A 25,171-nucleotide genomic window follows, 5' to 3' on the forward strand; every position below is an offset into this window, starting at 1 on the left:
TAATAATAATAGTGTTTTGTGATACAGCTATGAATTAGATTAACATATCAAACTCGCAATCTGAGTAATAAAACGGGGATAACCTAATAAAAAGCAAATCCAATATTAAAAGATATGAAAACCGAGATAACTTCTTTAAAAAAAGAAAAAGCATGATTTAAACAGGGTTAAAATATCAAAACCCGTAACCCTAATCATGAGATCAAGATATCCTATAGAAAATAAATCGAAATAAATTATAAAGCTCAATTTTCAACCAACCCAATATTGAATGATAAAATTAGAAAAAAAATCAATCAAAAAAATATTATAAAAAAAAAACAACATAAGTCAACTTGGGTAACTTGTTAAGCACTATTTTTCAAGTCATTAGACCAAATTAACCTAATAAAAAACAAATAAAATAAATCATAAAAACATAATTTTTTAATTAACTTAGTGTTAAGTGATGAAATTAGAAGGAAAAAAAAAAAGTTAAACAAGGAAACAATACCTTAGTCAATTGAGTTAACCAACCAAACCCATGATGTATGTTATAAGAGTGGGATAACTCAATAGAAAAAAAATTTAATATTAAAAAAAATATTAATTGAAAATGACAAAAAAAAAAAAAAATAAAGACAACTATTTTTCGAGGGCATACCAAAAACATGTGGGCAAAGTATTATTCATTGCTAGAGTACTTCTTTCATAATTTAGTATATTGTTAATAATAATAATAATTAATTTTCATAATTCAATCACATTTTTTAATGTTATGTTAATAATAATTTTTGTTTTGTCTTTTTTACTTATTATTTTAGGAGATACAGTGTAATTATGGTTTTTTTTTATTTGAAAAGACATTAAAATAATATTTTTTAAAAATATATTTTTGACATTAATACATCAACATAATCTAAAAATACTAAAATAATATTAATTTGAAGTAAATAAAAATTAAAAAATTAATTTTTTCAAAAATATTTTTAAAATTAAAAACAATATTATAAAAGTTTAATATAACTTTCTTGAAGAATGTACGGCAGACAAGCCATTTACTCTTGCTATTTTGAACGACTAGTTGTTAATTATATGGTGTTTTCCTCTTTCAAAATTAAAAAGCTCCTTTTTAACTGTATACATTTTTCGTTAAAAATAATTTTGAACTTAAAAAATATTTTTTTTAATAATTTTTTTATTTAACTTACAAAATTCCAACTTATATCACCTTTTCTATTAAAAAAATGCTTTAATTCATTTTTTTAATTCACTTTAATCATAATTAATTAATAAAAATTAATTTTTAAATTATAACACAGATAAAAAAAAATTCTTAAATGATACGAATAAAATTTTTATTCAAAGAAAAAAGATGAATAAATTATAAATTAACCTCTCTTGTTAAAATTCAATATTTTTTATTCTAAAAATACTTTTTTTCTCATCATCTTTATATGATTTATTTCGGTTTACTTTTTATGAGATTATTCATATCTTATAACTTGGATAAAAAGTTTGGCAGGTTAATCTAAGTTGACTTAGGTTATTTTTAATATCTTTTTTTAATTTATTTTTTTTCTTAATTTCATATTTCAACACTAAGATAATTGAGTATTGAGTTTCATATTTTATTTTATTTTTTTATCGAGTTATCTCGATCTCATGACTTGGATGACAGCTTTGACAGACTTACTCGAGTTATTATTTTGTTATTTTTTTTATCAATTTCATCATTTAACATTGAGTTTATTGAAAATTAGACTTTATAATTTATTTTGATTTAGTTTACGTAGGATTATCATAGCCTCACACCCCGATATGCGAACTAACATGTTAACTCGAATTGATCAAATATATTATTATTTCAATATTTATACATAAAAAATCACATTGAACATTTCTTTTGAGTCAAATTATAATTTTATTAGTCGTTCAGATTGTTTTTGTATTTTTAAATTAACTAGATTATATTGTATCAATCCTTATACAATTTTTAAAAAAATATTAAAAAATATTAATATACCTAAATATATATATTTTTATGTTAAAATAAATTTTACTCCAACCTGACAGGCAATCATCTAGTAGAAACAAATTTGCAAGTTACTCAAAAACAAAAAAAACTGTGAAGTTTCCCAGCTCGGGGGTAAAAAAGTCAATCTCATATCCTCTCGTAACTAAATCCCAAACCCACCCAATACTTGAACCAACACACCCGAATCCCGATTAAATGTAAGGCCCATTTACAGCATCCCATTTCATCTAACTAATTATCAAAGCCCATGTTTTTAGATTGCTCTCTCTCTCTCTCTCTCTCTCCCCCCCTCTCTCTCTCTCTCTCTCGGCCATTTCACGTGAGACCTCTGCGTCATTGATGGCTGCTGCAAATTGCAAAGAGTAAATGGGGTCGGCCGCTCCTTTATAGCCGGCGCTGCCAAACGCCGATACGCGTCTGTTTCACTAATTTCAACAATCCACACTTTATAGTGGCGAAATAAAGTTTGACCATTGTTCAGTCATCCCAATTCTTCACTCAAGCTGCTAAAAGGCCATCTAGTTTGATCGACTGTTTTAAATATTTTGTTTTGTTTTTCTTTTTTTAATAATGATCTTAGTGTTAATAAAATAAAATAGCTAATTATGTAAATAACAATAATTTCTTAAGAGGTTAAAAATAAATTTTAAAATATAAAAAAGATATTATTTTAATATATTTATAAATATTTTATAAAAAATAATTATTATCATGTTATTAAACATTCAACAACTAAAAAAAAACTCTACTTTTTGCGCCGTCCATGGAGCCCAGGAATTTCATGCAATGTATAGAGACCAAAAGAGTAAAAAGTTAGGAGTAGGAATTATAGTACCCTTTTCTATACAAAACCAGTTTCGTCCCTTTCGAGTTTCTCTGCTGCAGGTCCTATAACCGGCATGTCGTTGGCGGCTTCTTTTATATCATAAATACAACCAAGCATATGATACATTTTAAGTATTTTAACTGAGTTTTTTTTTTCTTGCAGGTGATTTTATTTAAAAGTGAATACATGATATTTCGTGTGATCCTTTGCGTTGTATTTTTGTACTATTAAATTATTAAATCAATATTGTAGAAAAATAACTAATTAAAAATAAAATTTAAGATCCTTACATAGTTTTTGATCATTTATATCAATGAAAAAGGTACCAGGATACATAAAAAACACCATGCTAAGTAAAAACATATATATGAATATATATACTGTTGTGAAATTAAAAAAAATCCTAAATATTGCATTCGAAATATAATAAATGAGGGTAAATCAAATTTTTTATGTATTTTTTTCTCCCACACCAAACATAAATAGCAACAAAATTTATATCTTTACTCTTATCTACAACACTAGACAAAAGATAAAGTCTTATCTCTACCTTTTCGTCTCATACTATTTCATTATTTGTATTCATAATACTATAGTGAAATCAAATATCATCTAATTACAAGTTATATTTAAAAATTAAAAAAACTCAAAAAATATATATCGTTATATCTATTTGATATCAAATTATTATAATGTTTATATGTGTGTGTGTATATATATTACAAGAACAATAATAATTGAAATATTTCCAACTTAAATGGAAGCATATAATGCTTTGGGAATTAATATAACAAATGAGATTGAAAGTTAATTGTTAATTCATATTTAATGAAAAATAAGAATTAATTTAATCTTGTATTTAATACAATCTAAGTTTAATGGAATTTTACGAGTCTTGAAATTAACAATTATTTAATTTTTTTAATAATTTTAAAATTTATAAGACTTAAATTAATAATTTTAAAAATTTAAATATAAGAATCTTATTAATTAAGCTATGATTGGAGTTATTATTTGAAGTTAATGACAACGGTGGCCATGATCCTAGTTTCTAAAAAATTAGGGGCTTAAGCACTTGAGATCTTGGCCCAGCGGTTGAAGGGACTTGTTCTTTTTCTCTGCATCCTGGATTCAAATCTCACCGTGCACGCCTGTCACCCCCGCGGTACCTTACATACTCACTGGGTTTGCAGGATGTTTAGTGAGCCGTGAGATTAGTCGTGGTGCGCGCAAGCTGGCCCGGACACCCACCTAAAAAAAAAAAAAAATAGGGGCTTAAAATGGGTGGTAGCTAAGCAACCCTTTTATACAGCTTCGAATATTACTAGCTAGAAAGACATGGAATACCATTTTTTATTTTTTTTTTCAAACTCGTATATATGAAATTGGATGTCAGGGACAAGACGGATTTCTATTTAATGTAATTGACAATACATAAATTTTGCTATTTTTTTTTGGTATTAAAGGACAAAACATAATAAGATATAGAAAGTGTTTAATTTACCCTTAATTATTGTATTCCCAGTGTAACATTTAGGGTATGGTTTTTAATATTTATATTTTTAATTTCAGTCATTATATATATAGAACAATATTTTTTTTGCTTGTCCTAATATCTTTTTTTAATTGATATAACTATATATAAAAAATTCATTTTATTTTAACTAACTAATTTCTACCATATTCATTTAATAATTTAATAGCACAAAAATACAAATGCAAAGGATTGCAAGAAAAAAACATTATTGCTTTTAAATAAAAATCCATGTAAAATAAAACTCAAGAAAAAACAAACAAAAAAAATATCATATATATATATATATAATATATCCAACAGAGGAGATTATTATAACAAATAAGGAAAAAATGAAAATAAAGAAACAAAACTGGGTTCTGGGCTTGGAGTTGAGCCCACGTGTGTTTTTGGGCTTTGTCAAATAGCAACCAAAGCTTTGGTATATGCCCAATTATATTTCAAAAATGTTACCGAATGATACATCTTTCAAATTCTACATGCATGTAGTCTTTGATTTTTTATTTTAAAATATATTAAAATAATTTTTTTTATTTTTTTAAAATTTATTTTTGAAATTATTGTATTAAAATATCTGAAATAATTAAAAAATAATTTAAAATAAAAAACAATTAAAAAATAATATTTTTAAAAAAACAAAAATAATAGAAATCTGCTTAGATTGTTGAAAGACAAACTGGAAGCTAGAAAGTCTTTATCTGCTTTTATTGTGTGGCCAAAAATACATCAAAAGTCTAAACAACTCCTGATTTTGAAAATAAAATCATTAAGTTTTGGTGTCTCTGGATTAGTGACAGTGAGAGCTTCAATTTGATAATTGTGTTGGTATATACATTTCATTTGGATTCTATCAATGAACAAGTTTCTCTCTCCTCTTTCTCTTTATAATTCTTTTTATTTTAGCCTTTATATTTTTTTCCTTTTTATTATTACTGCACTTATTTTTTAATTGAGTTTAATTGTTTAAAATATTTAGTTTAACATCAATTAAGATAGAACAAATTAATTAATTATGTTAAAAAACCAATTTATCTTTAATAAAATTTTTTTTTAAGATAACTAAATGGTTGGACCAACTTTACCATGTGATATTTTTTTTTATTATTAATTAATATAGATGTCCAGATTAGCTTACGTATGTCTTGAGTAATTTCAATGGGTCATGCAGTTAATGACCATATAAGTTTACAATGACCTTAAAATTTATAAAACTCGTCTATGTAATATTTTCATTAGCCATATTGATTCATGACTCTAGGTCAATAGTTCAGGGCCACCCTATTTTTACATTTCTTGATATTTGTATTTGATACTAGAGGCGAAATCTGGATGATAATTTATGTTTGCATCATAAAATCTTTTTGTTACTTACTCAAAAGTACCTAAAAACATGATGTCCTAATTCAGTAGTTACCAGATTAGAGATTAATTTTCTAAAACATATAAAAAAAAATATTTAGACAATTGTTTAGGTATTTTCTAGTATTAAAAATGTTTTTAATCATGTTTTCAAAATCTAATGTATTTATTTAATAAGATAAATTAAAGATAACATATGCTAATAAATGATAAAAAAAAAAATCTTAATGCCAACTAAAACCTAAATCATGAAGTTGAGAATATAGCCGATCATATATATTGTAGGGAGTCCTTTAATTTCTTTCAAGTTGTTTTTTTTTTTTTTTTTTTTTAATATTGAGACAATAATATATTAAATTGACTAAAATTAACCCATTAAAATTGAGCATTGTGTCATGAATCCTACTAAGTTAAATAACTTTATTTAAAAAAAAACTTTTTATTTAATTATATAACAAAAAAGACAATCTAGGTAAAGCAAACAAATAAAATTATTCTTAAAAAATATATATTATGATGAGCAGTACAGAAAAAATGCTTCTAATATCATAAAAAGATTCCTACATCTTTTGGGAAAAAAAGTAAAAATTAAATGGTATTTAATAAAAAAATATCTAAAATATAATCCTAGCTAATCTAAGAATTTGATAAAATAATATATTTTAAAGTAATTACTTTTCAAATAATTAAATTAAAGTTTTCAAAAAACACTTAAAAAAAAAAACAGACAAGTCATACTATGGGTCTGGGCGCCAAGGCATGCACCTCGTGCACCCTTTTTTTATTTTACAAATTGAGTTGATGGTGCATTGTTCTCCCATTTGTTTATGAAAAAGAAGCATATGATCCGTTATTTACATGTCTGGTTTTCAATCACCATAAAAAAATAGTATGGGTTTTTTGGCCTCCAAAAACAAATCTTAATCTTTTTCACATGAAAAAACCCTCAAAACACTCTTATAATTTCAATAAACCAACTCCCAAACTCAAAAAAATAAAATCCAAATCGATTAAAAAAATAAAAAAACAAATTAAAAAATCTCTCTCAATCCAATATATTTTTATTTAGCAACATAAGAGTTCAAAAACACCTCAAAGATACCTATCTCATTAAGAAAACACTTTGATACTATATTTTACTATTTCTATCAACGAAACCTGATTAGCCAACATTTTTCTCTCTTCGTTGTTATTTTAACAACTCTATCTTTCCTCATAAATTCAAAAATTAAAATCTGGACAGAACAAAATTTTAAAGTAAATCATATAATTACAAAACTAAATGGATAAAAAAAGAAACTGAGAAAACTCCAAGGCAAAATTTCCCAAAAAAAGCATTGACACCACATTTTTCTTAAGAAAAAAAAATTGTTATTTTACCTCACTTTTAATTATGATCCCTAATTTAATTATCATATTTTACCTAACAATATGAAATACATCAAGATCAATTATCAATGATCGTACTTAAAAAAAAGTAAAAGATCAAAATGAAAAATATTGTTCAAATCCATAGTATACCATGTCTTGAAACACAATTTTTTCCTATCTTTTTATTTTTTTAAATTTTAATTTTCATATTGCTTTTTTTTTTTTAAAAATAAAATTTAGTTTGCCACCGCTAAAAAATGGCTTGAACTTCACCACTGTGTACATGTAAAATTAACGAAAAGCATGTGTGAAAAGATTGTTAATAAATCCAAGTTTCAATTTTCCAGCGAACCAACCAAGCTCCCACCCGTAATCAGCGCAAAATGTGTGGCTCAGGCGCGAGAGTGTATATTTCAATGCTTCAAAAACGTTTTTTTAAAAAAAATTTATTTTTTTTTTATTTTTTTATTAACTTCAAATAAATATATTTGTTAACGTTTTTAATATGCTAATGTGAAAAATAATTTTTTTTTTTAAAAAAAAAAATATATCATTAGCATATATTTTAACATAAAATATTATTTGAAAAATAATCACAACCATACTGCGAAACAAGTAAACTTGCCAAACAAGTAAACTTGTATTTGAAATAGTAGTTTTAATTATTTTTTAAAATATATTAAAATAATATTTTTTAAATTTTAAAAATTATTTTTGATATCAAAAATATCTAAAAATATAAAAATTATGTTAATTTAAAATAAAAAAATAAATATTTTTAAAAATACTTTCCAATGACAATTACAACTGTTTAAATCGAGCAGGCAGCCCATTGCTCAACCACCTCAATTAAAAACCTGTTCACCTCGTCAGTGCACAGGTGTCATTTCAGTGGGCGGATGAAAAATGAATAATAAATGTGTGACTAAATGACAACCTAAGCTTAGCCCAGGCATTGTTTGTTTTCTAGGACATTAGATTCCTTTCTCGACTACTTTCCTCGTAGTGCTGCTATCAGTGAATGTCAAAAATCAAATCATGAAAGTTATGTTTTGAAATACTGAAGTAGTTAATTGTTTAAAGTTTTTTATTTTAACGTAGTAAAATAATAAATTTTTAATATTAACATATAAAAACAATCTGCAAATATAAGAAATTTATTTAATTTATTTTTTAAATTTTGTCTAAGACGAGTAGTTATCGGGGATTGATAGTTATGTTTTCTTTATTCTCACGATATAGTGTATATAATATACTTTTTTCTTGGTTTACGAGAGAAAATAGCAGATTAACACCGCTACAAGCGAGGGATCAATGAAGCTTAAACTTGAGATATAATTTACATAATTATTGTGCTATGCTTAGAAGAACAAGTTAGGGTTAATCTAAATGCCTTTCTTGCCTCTTGGAAAACTCTGGTTGCCGTGAACAAGGGATGCTATCTCATCACGACTTGATTACGATCGATACGGTGGCCCCACAAATCGAGCACATTTTTTCCTAGGGGAATATGCATTAGTCAAAATTTAATTTGGGGGTCGGTTCATGCCTCAAGGAAAGAACTAAAATTGACCACCGCATCATGAATGGACTATTTTGGAATTGTTTTTTAAAAATATTTTTAAAAAAATTTGAAAATTTTTTATTTTTTATTTTGCTTTAAATTAATATGTTTTTGATGTGCTGATCTCAAAAATAATTTTTTAAAAAATAAAAAAAATATTATTAACATGTTTTTTTAAGTAAAAAATACTTTGAAAAACAACAACAAGTACTTCCAAACACTCTTTGAACGTGTCTCTAATGTAAAAAAAATAAATTGAAAACAACAAGTCGTGAATGTGTCAATGTCATTCATAAAAAGTGTCACCTCATTTATGTTAATGGGAATATTTTGAAAGGTGAGGGTGATTGTTTTTAAAAATATATTTTTTGTTTAAAAATATATTAAAATAATATTTTTTTAAAAAATAATTATTTTTGAAATCAAAACAGTTCACTTAAATAAAAAAAATAATTTAAAAAAATACAGGTAGACGGCATTTCCATATAGCACTTTCACGGGATAATTAACCTATGGTGGAGCCGAGGGCAAGTGTGAAAGACCCAAGTGTTCATTGAATTTATTGCGAGTAGACCTTGGACCACCCTAAAATCGATGACAGTTCCCAAACTTGCCCTGCTAATTAACCTTATGATATCGACGCGCCCCCGCGTACGCGTGCAACTGCAGATTACAAGTGTTGTGACAAAATTAGGCATTTCCTTTCACGTTTTTCCCCTCTCCCTCTCTGCTTTCTTTTCTTTTACGTGGAGCTGTTTGTATCGCAATCGCGCATATAGGGACTAAAATAGCAAGTATGGAAATTAAGGATTATTCATGGAAACAATTTAATCAAGGGTCAGGGACATCAAACGAGAATGATTTTGGACCATGGCCAGTCTTATAAATAGCTAGTTAAACTATTATTAGATTATATGTTGAAACATTTAAAGTTTGTTCAATTAAAAACAATAATATTTCAATTTAAAACTGGAGTTAAGAAATAAAAACTTAAACTAGTTTTTTTTTTTTAAAAAATTAATTTGTAATGAGTTTGAAAAACATGTTTTAGAAATTATTTATAGTCATAATAATAATAATGATTATCACAAAAATAATAACGTTATCCTTATTTTATTTTGCATTTTTACAGGGTTAGGTAAGATTTACAGGTTTATTATAACAACTCATGTTGCATCCAATTTATAAGTTTAGTGAAATTTTTTTATATATATAATTAAACTTGAATTTGTTTTGTCTATTTTTTTCTTATACAGTAAAAAAAAAATTAATAGTAAAATCTATGCTATTAAACTTTATAAAATCCATGGATATGTTAATAGGTTCTGCTGGTTAACCTGGTTTATAGATTTGACAAGTTTAACTTTTTGTTTCTTTTTAATTATTTTTTTCAACATTTTAGTACTAGGTTGGTATTCGATTTAACGATCGTCTATTTTTATTACCATGTAATTAAATAAAAATATAATTTTTTTTTAAAAAAAAATAAATTATAATCCCACTATAGTCAATAACTGAATTAACAGATTTAACGTACTAGTTTGGATTACTTGATTTACAGGTTTGATTAGTTTACTCGCTGGACATATATGTTTTTTTTTTTTTTTTTTTTTAAAAAAAATTTATCATTTAATATTTAATTGGCTGAGAAATATATTACATGATTTATTTTTATTTGTTTTCTATAAGGTTATTATGTATCAAATCTATTTTTATGCTGATGCTTAATTTTATAAGCATATATTTTTACCATATAACTAAAAATAATTTATAAAAAAAATTATTAAACTAAATATAGTCCATGAAACGGGTCGCTGAGGAATGAAATCGATCCAATCTATCATTGTTTGAATATTTTTTTAAAAAATTGCCACTTTAAAGTTTTTTTAAAAATTAAGTTCATGGTTTTATCAATCATTAAAAATATATTTAAATTCATGAAATTGATCGATTTAATTCGGACTAGTTTACCATATGGTATAATTGAAAACTTGAGTTCGACAAAATATTAAGTTATAAAATTTTATAATTACCAGTTTAATAAATTTTAATAGCATCGTAATTTTTTTTTCATGTTCATCTGACCCGTGGTGGAACATGCACTAATGGACTAGTATCATATTACAGTAGTTGTTTTCTTGTCATTGGGTTCAGGAGCCTAATTGTATCTTTCTTTAGAATCTAATTTTGCAATCACAGTTCAAAATATGCATACACCACTATTTCCCTTAAAAGAACAATCCAGATTAGTTTTCTCATGAATCCCTATTTACTCAAATAACTTCCCAATTGAATCTTAAAAAATTCAGAAATTCTCAACCTATTTTTTTTATGAAAAAAAGTCAAATTCATTTCTAAAAAATGTTATTTATATTATAGTCCACAAAACATGCACAGCTCACTAAAATCAAAGTCTTGTATCTTTTGAAACTATTGAAAAAAATTAAATTTCATCTAAATTTCTCGTATAGATAAAGAGAGTTTTCACCTGGCGAGTCCTTGTTAGCTTATAAAGAAAACCTAACATACCTACCAGAACACAAGATCCCAACCCAAAACCCTTACTTGTCGTCTAGTCATTCGCCCACCTTCATAAAAGTCAACAAGAACATACCACCAAACCACACGTGTCACACGATCACTGGTCTATCACTGTTAAAATATTGATTTCCCCACACCTTTGTCCTCCAGCTCCTTCCAGCTTCCCTCTCATTCACCAACTGCATTTCAAAAAGAAACCTCACCTCCACATAACATAACTGACAGCTCTGACGAACTTCTTCGCCCAATAAATTTTGCGGCGTCATGGCGAGAGAGTTTGCAACATGTGTGGAGTATGGATTGAGTCTTTCCAAGAGAATATACTACGGAAAGGAAATGACTCCGGCGGCAACGGCTGCGATGACGCGGTCGATGTCAGCAAAGTCGTCAGATGTGGCAGAGAGTTACTTTCCGACAGCGGTGATGGCTTATGCTGTGGTATCGGAGCCGGAGCTGGTCGAAAATCCTGACGTACCGAGTTACCAGCCGTACGTTCACGGGCGGTGTGAGCCACCGGCCTTGATACCGTTGCAAATGCATGGAGTGGTGACTATGGAGATTGATTGCTGTCTTGATCACGCAAACGTTTGTTTTAGCGGCGCGTGGCGCGTGCATTGTATTAAAGGCAATAGCAAGTGTGATGTCCGCATTGCTGTTCCCATGGGCGAGCAGGTACAGCATATGTTGCTCCTTTGTTTACGATCACTTGATTTCTTTTTCCTTTTTTTTTTTTTTTTAAATTACTAAGAAGAAACAAAAGCTGGAATGGTGTTTTAGTTGCCAACTTGCCTCAAGTTCATTTGCTTTTATTAAGATTTTGATGGTCGTAAGGATCTGCTTGGGTTCAAATCCAGCAAGGGGTTGGTTATGGTGGGTTTTCAATAAATGATTGAGGTTAGAAAGAAGTGATTTGATAATAACAAAAGTCTAATAAAAAAGTATAGATGATTTTGAATTTTGATATGTGTTTGATAATCTTAGGCGGTGTTCGTCATCATTACGGTAATTATATTTGAAAATTTTTGATTTTTTTTAAATTTTTGAATCAATTTGATAAAATAATATTAAAAATAAATTAAAAAAGAAAAAGAAAAATACACTTCTAACATATGTATAGTTGGAAATAACATAACACCTAACATATCTCGTACATGTCCTGTATTTTACCAATCTACTATGTATCTAAATAAGTGAACAGTTTGAAAATACACGCGCGCCGGTTCTACATGAAAACACGACTTGTTGCTGGTACCATTGCTGATTGCACAACGGGAAATTAAACTCTCTCTCTTTTTTTTTTGTAGTATTGTTTCCTTGAACAGCAAATGTTTTTGCTTAATTTGCATCTTTAGAACATGTGGAATTCTATTTTTACTTGCTTTTCCTAAATGTTTAAATTAACTTCTTTTTTAAGTTCTCAAGCAAAACATGATGTGGCTAACAGGGTTCACTTCTAGGTGTCGAGGTTGATGTTCCTGGGAGATCTTATCATAGCCAGTTGATCGAAGCAGAAGATGCAAATTACAAAGAAAAAGTGAGCAAAGGAGGGAATGGACGTTTTATGAGAGGCAGCGTATATACTTTTAAAATCCCACAGGTGATTCCTTGGTGCATTTGATGTTCTTTGTGGTTATGGATTGCGAATTGTTTAAGATTGCTCGTTTCTCAGATAATTGTCTGAAAACGAACTTCCTGTTCAGGTTGAAGGAGGGGCAACAGTCTCAATCAAAGTGATTTGGTCACAAAAATTACTTTATCATGAGGGTCAATTCAGTCTCAATGTACCATTTAGTTTTCCAGCATTTGTCAATCCCGTTGGCAAGAAGATTTCTAAGAGGGAAAAGATACTGTTAAATGTGAGCTCTGGTGTTGGTAAAGAAATTTTATGCAAGAGTACAAGTCATGCTCTAAAGGTATGCCATTCTTGTTTGCCATAATGTTTCAACCAGCTTTTGTTAGCTCGACGAAGGAATTGAGGTGATGATTATGGTTTGACAGGAGCTAAGGCGTGAAGTTGGTAAAATGGGTTTCTTATATGACGCTGAAGTGCTGACTTGGTCAAGTGCTGACTTCAGTTTTTCCTACAATGTAAGACCTTTGCTGTTTTTCTCCCCCATATATATTTATCTCTATAGTACCGCCCTCGATTTAATGGGTCATAGTATGAATGTACGAAATATGCAGGGAGCCATAAGAGCACTTATTGTGGTTGACTGCTGTGTTCACAGGTCTACTCAAAGGATTTATTTGGTGGTGTGCTTTTGCAGTCCCCATTATTACGAGATATTGATGACAGACAGATGTTTTGCTTCTATCTTTTTCCTGGAAACAACCAGAGCATGAAGGTTCATTACCATTGATCTGCTGCATGATTATTTGTTTCTAACGTATTTCATTCCAGCAAAAGATAAGTGGTCATTGTGGATAATCTATTCTTAAAAAACAAAGAATCAGTCATGCTGCTAATTTTTGGGCTCAAGTTATGGAGGATAGTAGAACCTTTTATCACCACTGGAATGGTGACTGCACTAAATTGGCGGAGAATGTGGCCATCAAACACAAATATGAAGAGAGCAAATTAAACTAAAACTAAACTGATCGAGGCACAAAACAGTGCTAATGAAATAGAAAATGTTCTTGTTAGAGGAATACTTGCCTTCCTCAGTTGTAGTTTCATTTTGCTTTTGATCTGATCTGCTGTGGGAACTCAAAAGGACCTAACATTCTTGAGTCAGAAGTCTGAGCCGAGGTTTCAAATTTACTAAAACAGTTATTTCTTCTTCTGTGTGAATCTGGCAGGCTTTCAGGAAGGAAGTGATATTTATAATTGATATTAGTCGAAGCATGAAAGGGGGTCCTTTTGAGAGTGCAAAGAACGGACTGTTGTCATCTCTTCAGAAGCTCAACCCAGAAGATTCTTTCAACATTATAGCTTTCAATGTGGAGACCTACCTTTTTTCATCAGTAATGGAGCAGGCAACCGAAGAAGCAATAATAGAAGCTACCCGGTGGCTTAATGATAAATTAACTGCAGATGGTGGCACCAACATTTTAGTGCCCCTCAAACAGGTATTTCTAATGTTTCACTGTGTGTCCTTTCAAACATCTTGATATTGCGTTTGGCATATTGTTTTAATGTCTTTTAAATCCAGTTCTCAACTAGCATGTGAAAATAAAGCAGCTAACTATAGCTTATACTCTGCTGGCCTCCATCTCTATAAGTAACCTGGTGCTGTTTAACATGAAAATCACTACCTAGGGTCCTTCCATCCCCATCCTATTTGCTTCTTCTTCTTCTTCTTTTTTAATTTACTTGGAAAATATTTTAGATGCTTCATTTTCCACGTTCACATCTCTAACAAGATACTTGAGACAAGAATCTTATTGATTTTATTTTGTAATGTGCTTTGTTTTAGGCTATAAAGCTGTTGGCTGAAACTACCAATTCAATTCCTGTCATATTCCTCATCACTGATGGAGCTGTTGAAGATGAAAGAGATATTTGTAATTTTGTCAAAGGTTATCTCACAAGCGGGGGATCAATTTCTCTTCGCATAAGTACATTTGGTATAGGTGAGATATTTGGTGTTTCAGCTTTTTCTTTATCTGTTCGAAACCTGTTGTCTTGATCACTTTGCTCTGTCATTTGGGGTGTTGCCTACACACACACACACACCATGTCTGAATTGATGACTGAACTCACATTTGCGCACAGGAACTGTGTTTTGAAAGTCACAATTCAGCTCACAATACTTTTCAATCTGTCTTGTTATCAAACTGAATATTCGAGATTTCAACATATAATGAGCTTAATGGACCTCAACCATACCTGACGCACAAGCTTACCAGCTTTGTGTTGGACGAGCTTAAATGAACTGCACTATCAATTACTAGAGTTGGGTAATTCTACCCGAAGAGAAAACTGGTCTGCCTCCCTAATAGTTTCTTTATAGTGGGAATTTTTCATGATCCTTACCTGCCGATTATGTTAATGAGGGGACATTAGGCTTGTGTCCCAAGTAACATTGTCTTTGCCGTTATCATATATCTTCTCATTGCTGTTAAAAAATATTAAATTGTTAAACTAAATTATATACTACATCCTCACACCACTTCTTACCTTTTATATAATTTGTTAAAGAACCTTATAGCATGGAAAAACCTTTTCAGGTACATATTGTAACCACCATTTCTTGCGAATGCTAGCACAGATTGGGAGGGGTCACTTTGATACTGCTTATGATGCAGGTTAGTTGTATTCCAATTGCTTTTTGGAAGGTAATTGATGGTGCAGTAGGCCTTGTGTCTCATCAATACCCTATAAAGCCAAGCAGGAAAAGATTCTTAAACAGTCAATTTCTCTATTGCTGTTTTATTTGGCCAGATTCGGTTGATTTTCGAATGCAGAAATTATTCACAACTGCATCATCAATCATTCTAGCCGATATAACTGTTGATGCTTTGGAACATCTGGACTCGCTTGAGGTGCTCAATTCAAGATATTGAATATTGTTTTATGTCAATCCTGCCTTGATTATTTCATACTCTCTCTTAGCATAATTATGTTTTAACAGAGGAGCTTTTGATTCTCTTGTCTTGTTCAATTTTTCTGGCTGTTTCTGACATGTTGTCTTCTCCGAGCTCCTACCAGTTGCTTCCGTTTTGTATCCCAGACCTCTCACGTGGAAGCCCATTGATTGTATCGGGCAGATATAGTGGAAACTTTCCAGACCCTGTCAAAATCAGTGGCACCTTGGCAGATATGAGAAAGTTCACAATAGACTTGAAAGCACAAAAGACAAAGGATCTGCCATTTGATAGAGTAATGTTTCTTCAGGACACAACATTATTTAATAAATATGAACTTAACATCAGAAAGTAGTTGCAAGATAGATTATCAGAGATAGAAATCATTTTGTCCAAGAATGATTATAATCGTGAATCAGTCCTACCTAAAGGACTGCACTTTGTGGTTTCTCTTATAATGCCTTTTTCTGAATCCCGTGCTTTGGGATAAAGATGATTTATTGAATATTTAACAGGAGAATCTTAAAGTTCTGTCTTCTATTGGGATGCCCTGGAGGTGGAACGCTTACATTCTTTTGTCACAATGATCTTTACATTATGCATGAAGTTTTCTCTGTGAACAGCGTCCCTTAAGGGATCTGGCTTCACCCCAGTGTTGAATTATGATACAAAATCAATTGCCCTGTTTGCTTTCCTGTACACTTACACTTGTCAATTGCTATTGTAGTGCTCATACCAGATTACTTCATTTCTTTTGTTATCCACTTTAGCTGTTTGGGTGTTCATAGAAAGTAGTTGTCTTCAGTTCTCAAGCATAAGATTGCATCCATCCCTCACAACTCAGCAATTCGCTCGTATTAGTTCACTAGAGAAAACCACTATAAAGAAATTTGCACAATTAGAAAGCTGTTTCTGGTGCATTCTTCTCTAACTATTCTTTACTAACTCTGCAGGTAGTTGGAAGGAGGCAAATTGATTTACTCACTGCTAATGCATGGTTGTCAGGAAGTAAAGAGCTGGAACAAAAGGTTTGCTATTGAATTTGCATGAGATTCTGATTCATTATAAATTATGCGAAAGCTAATTCGTTTGATCTTCTCCATTGTAGGTTGCCATGGATTGCGTGGTTGTGGTGATGTGTGTAATCATTGTTTCTCAATGCAAACCTAATTCGATCAATCTTCTTCTTCGCTGCAGGTTGCAAAAATGAGCATACAAACTGGGTTTCCATCTGAATACACCCTCATGGTTTTGCACCAGACTCTTAAAGATGAGAAAGCGCCAGAAACAATTCTGATACAGGATGTATGCACTTGCCTGACTCCTAAATATTCAAGCTTCTTAAATTATTGGAAGAATTCCTCCATATTCTGTTTCCTAAGTTCCTTATACACGACAAGCAGAAAAGCATCGCCATTTGAATTACAAATGTGACATCTATCATCCAGCTTTTTTGATCAAGCAGCACCATGACTTTGGCCTTGCATTAGTCGATGATTTTCAACTGCCCTCACATGGAAAGCTTGCATATGATTTTTCTTCTTAAAACCGTTAATTTAACCTCAGATTTTACTTGGAAGCTTATTTGCAAGGCCGTAAGCTCATCTGTTTAACTCCCTTTATATCTAATGCAAACAGGTATTCAACAAAATCAACCCTCTCAAGAAAATGGACCTTCCGAAGACAATCATGTTGGGGAATCTATGCGTTGGCTTCGGCAACTTGACCGCGACAGCAGAGAACATTCCTCCAGGAACCGAGGAGACAAAGTCATCTGAAGCAGCCGAGATGCTGGTCAAGGCTGCTTCCAACTGCTGTGGCAGGGTGGCGGATCGCTGCTGCTGCATGTGCTTCATCCAAACTTGTTCATATATGAATAATCAATGCGCTATTATCCTCTCCCAGCTCTGCGCTGCCCTTGCTTGCGTCGAGTGCATAAACTGCTGCATCGAGCTTTGCGAATGAGGATAAATATGCTGTGGCTGGTCGCCGGACACACAGAGATTCAAGAATGCAATGTTGTGTGTTTATTATGCTGCTGCAACTTGCTTTGTATAAACAACTGTTTTGTCCCAATCATTTTACATAATATTCATTTCAGATTTGTAAAACCTTTCTGTAAACAATTTGGATTTGCATCCATAGTATATTAAGGACAAGGTTAAGACAAATTGAAAAAAATTCAGATTGTGTTAAGTAGTAGAAAATCATCTTTCTTTTCTATTTTCAATGTTTTAATGAAAAGTTGGAAAATATGTCCGTTTGGTGGGGGGGCTTACAATGATTTCTTATAAAAAAATTAAAAAACATTAAAATTATAAATATTATTATAAAAAAATTAAAATTAAAATTCAGAATAATTATATTTAGAATAATTTAATTATAAATATTAATTATTAATTATATTTCATTTAAAATAAAATTATTTATTTTGTTAAAAAATCAAATTTTTTAAAGTACTTTTTGTTTGGAAATATATTAAAATAATATATTTTTTATTTTTAAATTTTTTTTTAACATTAAATCTGAAATATTAGAAAAAAATTAATTTAAAATAAAAAATAAATATTTTTATAAAGCTCTTTTTGAAACGAAAAACAGAGGGGCGTAAGTGACAGAATGGCGTGTTAAATTAGACAGTCCGCAAAAAGATAGGGGACCAAAATCTTTCCCCTAAGAAATCTCTTCTTCTTTCCCGCCTTTCTCCTTCCTAATTCCAGGTATGTTTGTTTCCCGAGAAAATAAAATCCATGCACAGTTAATGAATAATAAATAAGCAAGATTACTTTTATTGTATTAATTGGTTGTGATTATTTATATAAATTTTTACATTTTGCAGTTTCAAGTAGTAATAGCAAATCATTTCAAATGATTCCTCGCCTTTTCTTCTCCGTCATCTTCCTTGTGCTCTCTGCCTCTTTCCCTATCAGGTAACAATTACTAAAAATCAGGGTTTCCCCCTCTTTTCAGTTGATTAACACGGTTCTTGCTTGTATCAACTATTTATGAACCTTACCTTAAAAATGTACGAGAAAAATTTCTTTCCTTTTTGTTCTGTGTTACTATATTTTGTAATTAGAGCTGTTCAATTGGTGAAATATTTATTTTAATCGAAGAACCTAATCTTGCCAAGGGGTGCATTTCAGGGTGAAACTTAAAAATATTGGAATTTTTTCTTTCACGATTAAAACTTTTGTAATAGAGTTAGAGCCTTGGTGAGGACCGGATTGGTTTAATGTTGCCTGTCCTTGTTGGTGCAATCATACAATATAGTTTTTATTAAGCCTACTGGTTTTGTTATCTTGAATGCTTCATGAAATGTGGGCTATTTTCAAGCAGTGGGAGTGAAGAAAAGGAAAAGACGTTAGCTATGATCAAGCCAGATGGATTGCTAGGTAATTATACTGAAAGGATAAAGGAGGTTATTGTGGATTATGGGTTTAGCATCTTGAGGGAAATTACCGCTCAACTTGACCAAGACAGTGCTTCAAGCTTTTACGCTGAACACTCTTCAAGAAGCTTCTTTCCAAGTCTTATCAACTACATGACAAGGTATCGTTACTTCATTTTTATTATTGTTATTTGGGGGCAATTCAGTGGACCAATTTATGGTGAGCTTCCTGAACTCTATTGCTGTAGTTGCAAAGTTCTGAATTGGATTTTCCTGAGAATATTTCCGATGCCTAAGACAAAGAAGATTGTAGCCTTTGTTTGTGTATTTCAGGCATTTAGGCAATGTATTGAAACTTTGAACCTTGCACTTTGAATAGTTATTTTTCATTGTATTAATGGGCTGTGATTCTGCATACTGAGTTGACATTCATCGTGCTGTTGGTTACTGTTTGAATGAAGGAGTAATCTGCTCTCATTCTTTTGCTTCGTTATATGTTGACTCATAGCTTTTGATAGTGGTCCAGTTTTGGTCATGGTCTTGGAGAAGGAAAATGCAATTGCTGATTGGCGCTCTTTGATTGGACCAACTGATGCATGCAAAGCTAAGATTACTCATCCTAACAGGTTATTTACATATAAGCTTCTGTTTCTCAAACCCCTCCCGTTCATTGCTTTGTAAGGTTAGGTTCTCAAGTCACTGTCATTAGACTTTCTCCTCCATAGCTTCAGAACAGGACTCTTTTGTTTTTTCAGTATCAGAGCAATGTGCGGCCAGGATTCAGAAAAGAACTGTGTTCATGGTTCAGACTCTCTCCTATCAGCTCAAAGGGAAATCTCATTTTTCTTTGAAGATGTATCTTCAGGTTATATATATATATTGTTTTTATCTTGTTTTATCATATGTAATGGTGTTCACTTTTTTTTTTTCTCTGGATTTTTTATATATTGAGAGCCTAAGATCACTTCTCTCCCTGTTCATCTCTTAACTTTGGTGCTCAATACTGGTTTTTGCCATTTTAACCTAATATAATGAAATTATATGTACATAACGTATACCATCTTCTGAGCCCATAGTTACAACACATCGTTATGATATGTTTGGTTCTTCTTCATTAATTGTAATTTTTTTTCCTTGTAATCTCCTGTTATATGCTATAAGATAGATTTTACAAATGAGAAATATTGCCCTGTGAGGGCATGATTGTTTTCATGAAGTTTGAATATTAGTGCCATGAAATAAATCTGGATGTAACCTTGTTTACTATTCGTGAATAACTATTTTTTCTAGCTATGCATTGACACCAATATAAGAGTACGATCATTTTCAAAGCAAAAACAATAATAATGACAGTTTTGGTTGCTTTAGCTAATGCCATAAAATATAAAAAAAGTATCACTTTTTCAAGTGATAATTCGGTGGTTGTATTTATTTTTGGCAGGTGAAACAAATACAACACATGATGAGCTCTAGCAGCTGGTAAGCACTCAAAGACAAATTACATGTTTTTTCAAGTCTCTTTACTCTCTTGAACCCACACATGCTACAGCAGCTGCAATGGCTAAAGTTTTATGGTGGTTAGCCATCTGTTGTTAAAATAGACTTTCAAATTTACAGTTTCATTGACTGTCCTTTTTTTTTATTTCCCTGTTTTTGTTGTCCTTTTATTTTGAGTACACTCATAGAAAAGGCTGATTCATCACTTTACTCATGCAAAGTAATTGAATGGAAGTGCTATAATTAGTTGCATTTCATAGATATACAAGGGGAACACCAAATATTTTGTGTTCTCCGGAGTCCTTTCCCGCTTTCTCATTGAGAGAAATCGTTATTGCTTACCTTGATAACAGCATTGGTTAGGCTGAGGTAGAACATAGGAGGCCTGCACTGAAAAGATATGCCTGTTGCATTTACATTATAGCATTGGAAACCTGACTTTAGCTACTGAAAACATTATAACACTGAGTGATTCTCTATATAGGTGATAGGGCTTGTGTTATCTTTCAGCTTTAGGCCAATATGAATCTTGTAATAAGAAGATTAACTGATTGCTGGAAGTGTTGGGCCTTGCTCGGTGGTTTATGGGAGTAACAAATAGTTCATTTAAGTTTGTAATTCCAGACACTTGTACAAGATGGTTATTCCTTCCTCTCTCAAACTAGTAATCAAGACACTACTCTTCTTAGGCTAATAGCTTATAAGTTTTGGCAGAGCAGATATCAATAGAAAAGGATGAGATGGGTTGTCTGTAACTTCATATTCAATTAAAAACAGTTCTCATGAATCTAGAGGACTCCGAAGAATTACTTTGTTGGTTGTGATCAAAAGGATGGTGCAATGAACTTTTTGAAGAGTTGAGTCGAACATAAGGGAATGGCATTTCATTTTTATGGAGGATGATGGTCAATAACCAAAATAATTAAAATTTACTATCAGGATCATGTTTAGAACATAATTTGAATAGTTAGTGGATAAAGAGTCAATTCTGTCAGTCATCGGGATTGCAAGTGAGCTACTGTATTTTTGTTTTTGGCAACAGCATAGAAAGCTGCAAATTGCAATAACCATCAGCATACATTTTCTGAGTGTACTAATTGAAAGATAAATGAAGAAATGCAAGCATAAATGGAGATACATACATATAACCATGGACTTAGATTTCTTCCAACTAGTCAAATGATCCTCAGCAGCTATTTGTCGCAAGAATCACCAAGCCAATTTGTCACACCTGGAGGATTATAATGAAATAATTTGGAACAAATTTATCATTCAAATCAATACTTGGCAACTTGCAAAGAGTGTCAGTTTTATTAAATTAAAATTGGAGGCTGTACAGGAAAGAAAGATAATAACTGTAGGAGAACGATTTCTTGGTGTGTTTTACTTTCTGTTTGTTTATTGGCTTCTACAAGCTTCGTAGTTAGTACAGATATTGTATGTATCATGCTACAGTACAAAGTTTCAACTTCAATGTGTTGATCATATTCTTTGGATGGCATGTGAATTATTTCAAGAATGCAGGTTGATAAAGCTTGAATGTTCTTAACTATTTTTTACTCGATTGTGTCCTTTCTATCTCTTTTCCTTGTCAAATGAAGTTTCATGATGTGACGCTTCATAGTTCAAAACTCACACTAGTGTATACCTTTGTCACTGCTTTGCCGTCCTAGTAGACCGTGCAAATCTCATTGTTTCTTGTTATTGCATTGTACCCATGCTAGGTTTAAACCTGCAGCTAGGGTTATAGCCTTATAGGTGATTGTTCTGTAATGTAGTGGTACCAACAAGGCCCTATTTAGCGGCCAGGAATGAAGGGTGCACTCATCTTCTTTGAGAGAAAGAGTCTGCAGAGTTTTACCATCATGATTATAGGATAATATATTTTGATTCATGATGAGGTTGTCATGGGAGCTTGCTTAGTCTTAATGCAAGACACTTTTGTTTATTAATCAGCAGAAGATCCAATGAAGGGCGAGCTAGTCAAACTCAATGATGCCCACCATGCATTTTCGTGGATGATTGAGGTTCCACATCATACAAGGTCTTAGTTTATGCTAGCCCAAGAGTGTTAACCTTCCAGAATTAGTAACCCTTGCAGGATGCAATTTGGTTGCTAAACCCTAGACATCTAGAAGACGCGGTAACTCACATGGCTTTTATTTCTTTATGCTATCTTGGTTCCTGCGATCCTTGGCTTACCTTTTCATTTTGCTTTCTTCACTGCTTGCATCTCGAGGAGTCGATGGCAAGCTTTACTGGTATATCAAAGATTTTTACTAGGTGTTGATTAATTCTTTCCTGTTTTTATTTTAGGCTCGTTCTATCCCACTATCATCCTCCTTGGGGAGAATATGAGTTTTGGTTAAGATGCTGATGATCATAATATCGTGTGATTTGAAACATGTGCCATGGAGGAAATAAAGGGAGCCGAAAAGGAAGCCACTTTGAAATTTAGAGAGAGAAGATCTAGTGAGTAGTGATGGTTTCTTCCAATATTTCCTTTATATTTCATGTTTCTTTTATTTGAGTCAATTATAACTTGGTCCCTTTAGTTTATCAAAACTAATTAGTTAGTCTTCGTGGTTTCATAAATATAATTCATCCCTGTGTTTTAAGATATATTTACAATTTAATATATTCTTGTCCTTTACATGTTATTTTCCAATTTATTTCATGCTTTTTTTTAGAAATATATAAAAAATGGATAATATGGAGAGATTGATGAGATGAAGAAAGTTTTTTCTTGGAACAAAATACAACCAAATGCTTATTAAATATCAATTCATTATTTGATAAACTACATGGGCTAAGTTGTAGTTTATTATTATTTATTTTCCTAATCTTATTTTTAATCATTGATCAATAGGTAGTTTTTGTTATTGTTACAAGACTCGATTCGAAGGCTAATTCATCTCAAGTCAAAGTCATGCATCGGATAATTTATCTAATTTTTTCTTTAAAAAATTTTAAAACATAGTTTTAATAAAAGAAATCAATTTTTTCACTAAACCTAGTCAGGTCTTATATTAACTCAATGAGTGGTGTTAGGTCTTGTCACCATGGCATTTTATGAATTGGAAATTGATTCTTTCAAATGAAAAATCAACGAGGCCCTTTTGGGACATGTGTTGGTCCCATAAAAGAATGTATTTCGCCAGCTTTCATAACTTGATTCCTATTATTAAGAACATGTTTGTTATTGTTGTGAATGATTATTTTTTATAATAATTTTTACTTAAAAATATAATAAAATAATGTATATTTTTATTTTTTAAAATTTATTTTTGATATTATCAAGTTAAAAAGATTTGAAAACAACAAAAAAAAAAATAATGCAAAATTGTTTTTAAAAATGTTTTTCAAAAGTAAAAACAAACAGGTTTTAAATATGCTAAAACAGTTGGGTTTTTGCTGTAGCTCCACCAACTATTTTTTATTTCGGTTGTCAATTGTGTTTTTTTTTTCAATCGCAATTAACTCAATGAGCGGTGTTAGGTCTTGTCACTATGGCATTTTCTGAATTGGAAATTGATTCTTTCAAATGAAAGATCAACATGGTCCCTTAGGGACACGTGTTGGTCCATAAAAGATCATATAATGTATTTCGCCAGCTATAATAACTTGATCCCATTGCCATAACTATAAATAAAAGTATGTTTTATATTATGATTGTTTTTTAAAATATTTTTTATTTAAAAATATATTAAAATAATATAATTATTTAGTTTTTAAATTTTATTTTTAATGTTAATACATTAAAATTTAAAACAAAAAAGAAATTGAAGTAGAAAATAAAATCTTAAATTTAAAAAAAAACACTTAAGACATGAAAACAAATAAATTTTATACACATAAATAATTGGGTCTTTCATTGTAGCTCTACCATCAAAACCTATCTTGATTAGGAGGGGCTGGAATTTGGGTTTAATAGTTCTGTTTAAAGTGAAGATGGGAGTAAGGAAATTGCCTTTTGTGTTTAAGTGTTTGAAAATATAGTAATAGTTGTGGTTTAAAATATTTTTTTATTTGAAAATATATTAAAAAAATTATTTTTAATACTAGCACATTAAAATAATTTTAAAAAATAAAAAAATAATTTTTTTAAGATATATGATTACAACCTTGTTACAAACACTGCCAAAGTGATGAGCATTGACTCTCTCGTTCAAATGCTATTTTTCCATGAAGTCCACTTTTTAACTTTTTTCTTTCTTTCTTTCTTTTTAGTTCTTAAGAAAGTAACCTAGTCGAGTTCGATGCAGCAAGTACACACTTCAGTGGACCAATCACGTGAGAGGGTGATGTCCTGTCAGCGATACGTCAGGAGACGATCCTCAAAATTCATCTGTTTATAGAGAAAAAGGTTTGTTAATGTTTATTTTTGTATTTTAAAAGTATTTTTTTAAAAAAATTATTATTATTATTTTTTTTTTTAATTAATATATTTTTATATTATTTTAATACATTAATATTAAAAATAATTTTTAAAAAATTAAAAAATATATTATTTTAATACTTTCTCAAATAAAAAATATTTTAAA

General features: G+C 30.4%; 2 protein-coding genes across 8 annotated transcripts; both read left to right on the plus strand.

Moving 5' to 3' along the window:
* Nucleotides 1–11,238: 11,238 nt before the first annotated feature.
* Nucleotides 11,239–17,946, plus strand: LOC118037988 (uncharacterized). Of its 3 annotated transcripts, none has more exons than XR_012169448.1 (13): nucleotides 11,239–11,884; nucleotides 12,657–12,809; nucleotides 12,913–13,125; nucleotides 13,211–13,300; nucleotides 13,441–13,557; nucleotides 14,012–14,281; nucleotides 14,629–14,785; nucleotides 15,383–15,460; nucleotides 15,597–15,697; nucleotides 15,864–16,034; nucleotides 16,693–16,767; nucleotides 16,848–17,044; nucleotides 17,378–17,520. XR_012169448.1 is itself a non-coding variant. In XM_035044193.2 (13 exons), exons 1-13 carry the CDS (start codon nucleotides 11,477–11,479, stop codon nucleotides 17,702–17,704), a joined length of 2,268 nt encoding a protein of 755 aa, XP_034900084.1. In that variant the 5' UTR covers nucleotides 11,274–11,476; the 3' UTR covers nucleotides 17,705–17,946. The 3 variants fall into 3 exon arrangements, 2 of the variants coding, with proteins under 2 accessions (XP_034900084.1, XP_073264390.1); XM_035044193.2 differs by having other exon boundaries at nucleotides 11,274–11,884; nucleotides 16,937–17,044; nucleotides 17,378–17,946; XM_073408289.1 differs by lacking the exon at nucleotides 11,239–11,884 and adding an exon at nucleotides 12,351–12,460 and having other exon boundaries at nucleotides 12,670–12,809; nucleotides 16,937–17,044; nucleotides 17,378–17,946.
* A 378-nt stretch (nucleotides 17,947–18,324) lies between these two features.
* LOC118037989 (probable nucleoside diphosphate kinase 5) lies at nucleotides 18,325–23,287 on the plus strand. Of its 5 annotated transcripts, none has more exons than XR_012169367.1 (8): nucleotides 18,325–18,459; nucleotides 18,579–18,669; nucleotides 19,076–19,291; nucleotides 19,649–19,756; nucleotides 19,886–19,995; nucleotides 20,572–20,609; nucleotides 22,584–22,770; nucleotides 22,944–23,287. XR_012169367.1 is itself a non-coding variant. In XM_035044194.2 (7 exons), exons 2-6 carry the CDS (start codon nucleotides 18,608–18,610, stop codon nucleotides 20,601–20,603), a joined length of 528 nt encoding a protein of 175 aa, XP_034900085.1. In that variant the 5' UTR covers nucleotides 18,325–18,459; nucleotides 18,579–18,607; the 3' UTR covers nucleotides 20,604–20,609; nucleotides 22,944–23,287. The 5 variants fall into 5 exon arrangements, 3 of the variants coding, with proteins under 3 accessions (XP_034900085.1, XP_034900090.1, XP_034900089.1); XR_012169366.1 differs by having other exon boundaries at nucleotides 22,587–22,770; XM_035044194.2 differs by lacking the exon at nucleotides 22,584–22,770.
* Nucleotides 23,288–25,171: the final 1,884 nt, after the last annotated feature.

The sequence above is a fragment of the Populus alba genome, chromosome 3 (assembly GCF_005239225.2).
Source record: "Populus alba chromosome 3, ASM523922v2, whole genome shotgun sequence".
Classification (NCBI taxonomy): Eukaryota; Viridiplantae; Streptophyta; class Magnoliopsida; order Malpighiales; family Salicaceae; genus Populus; species Populus alba.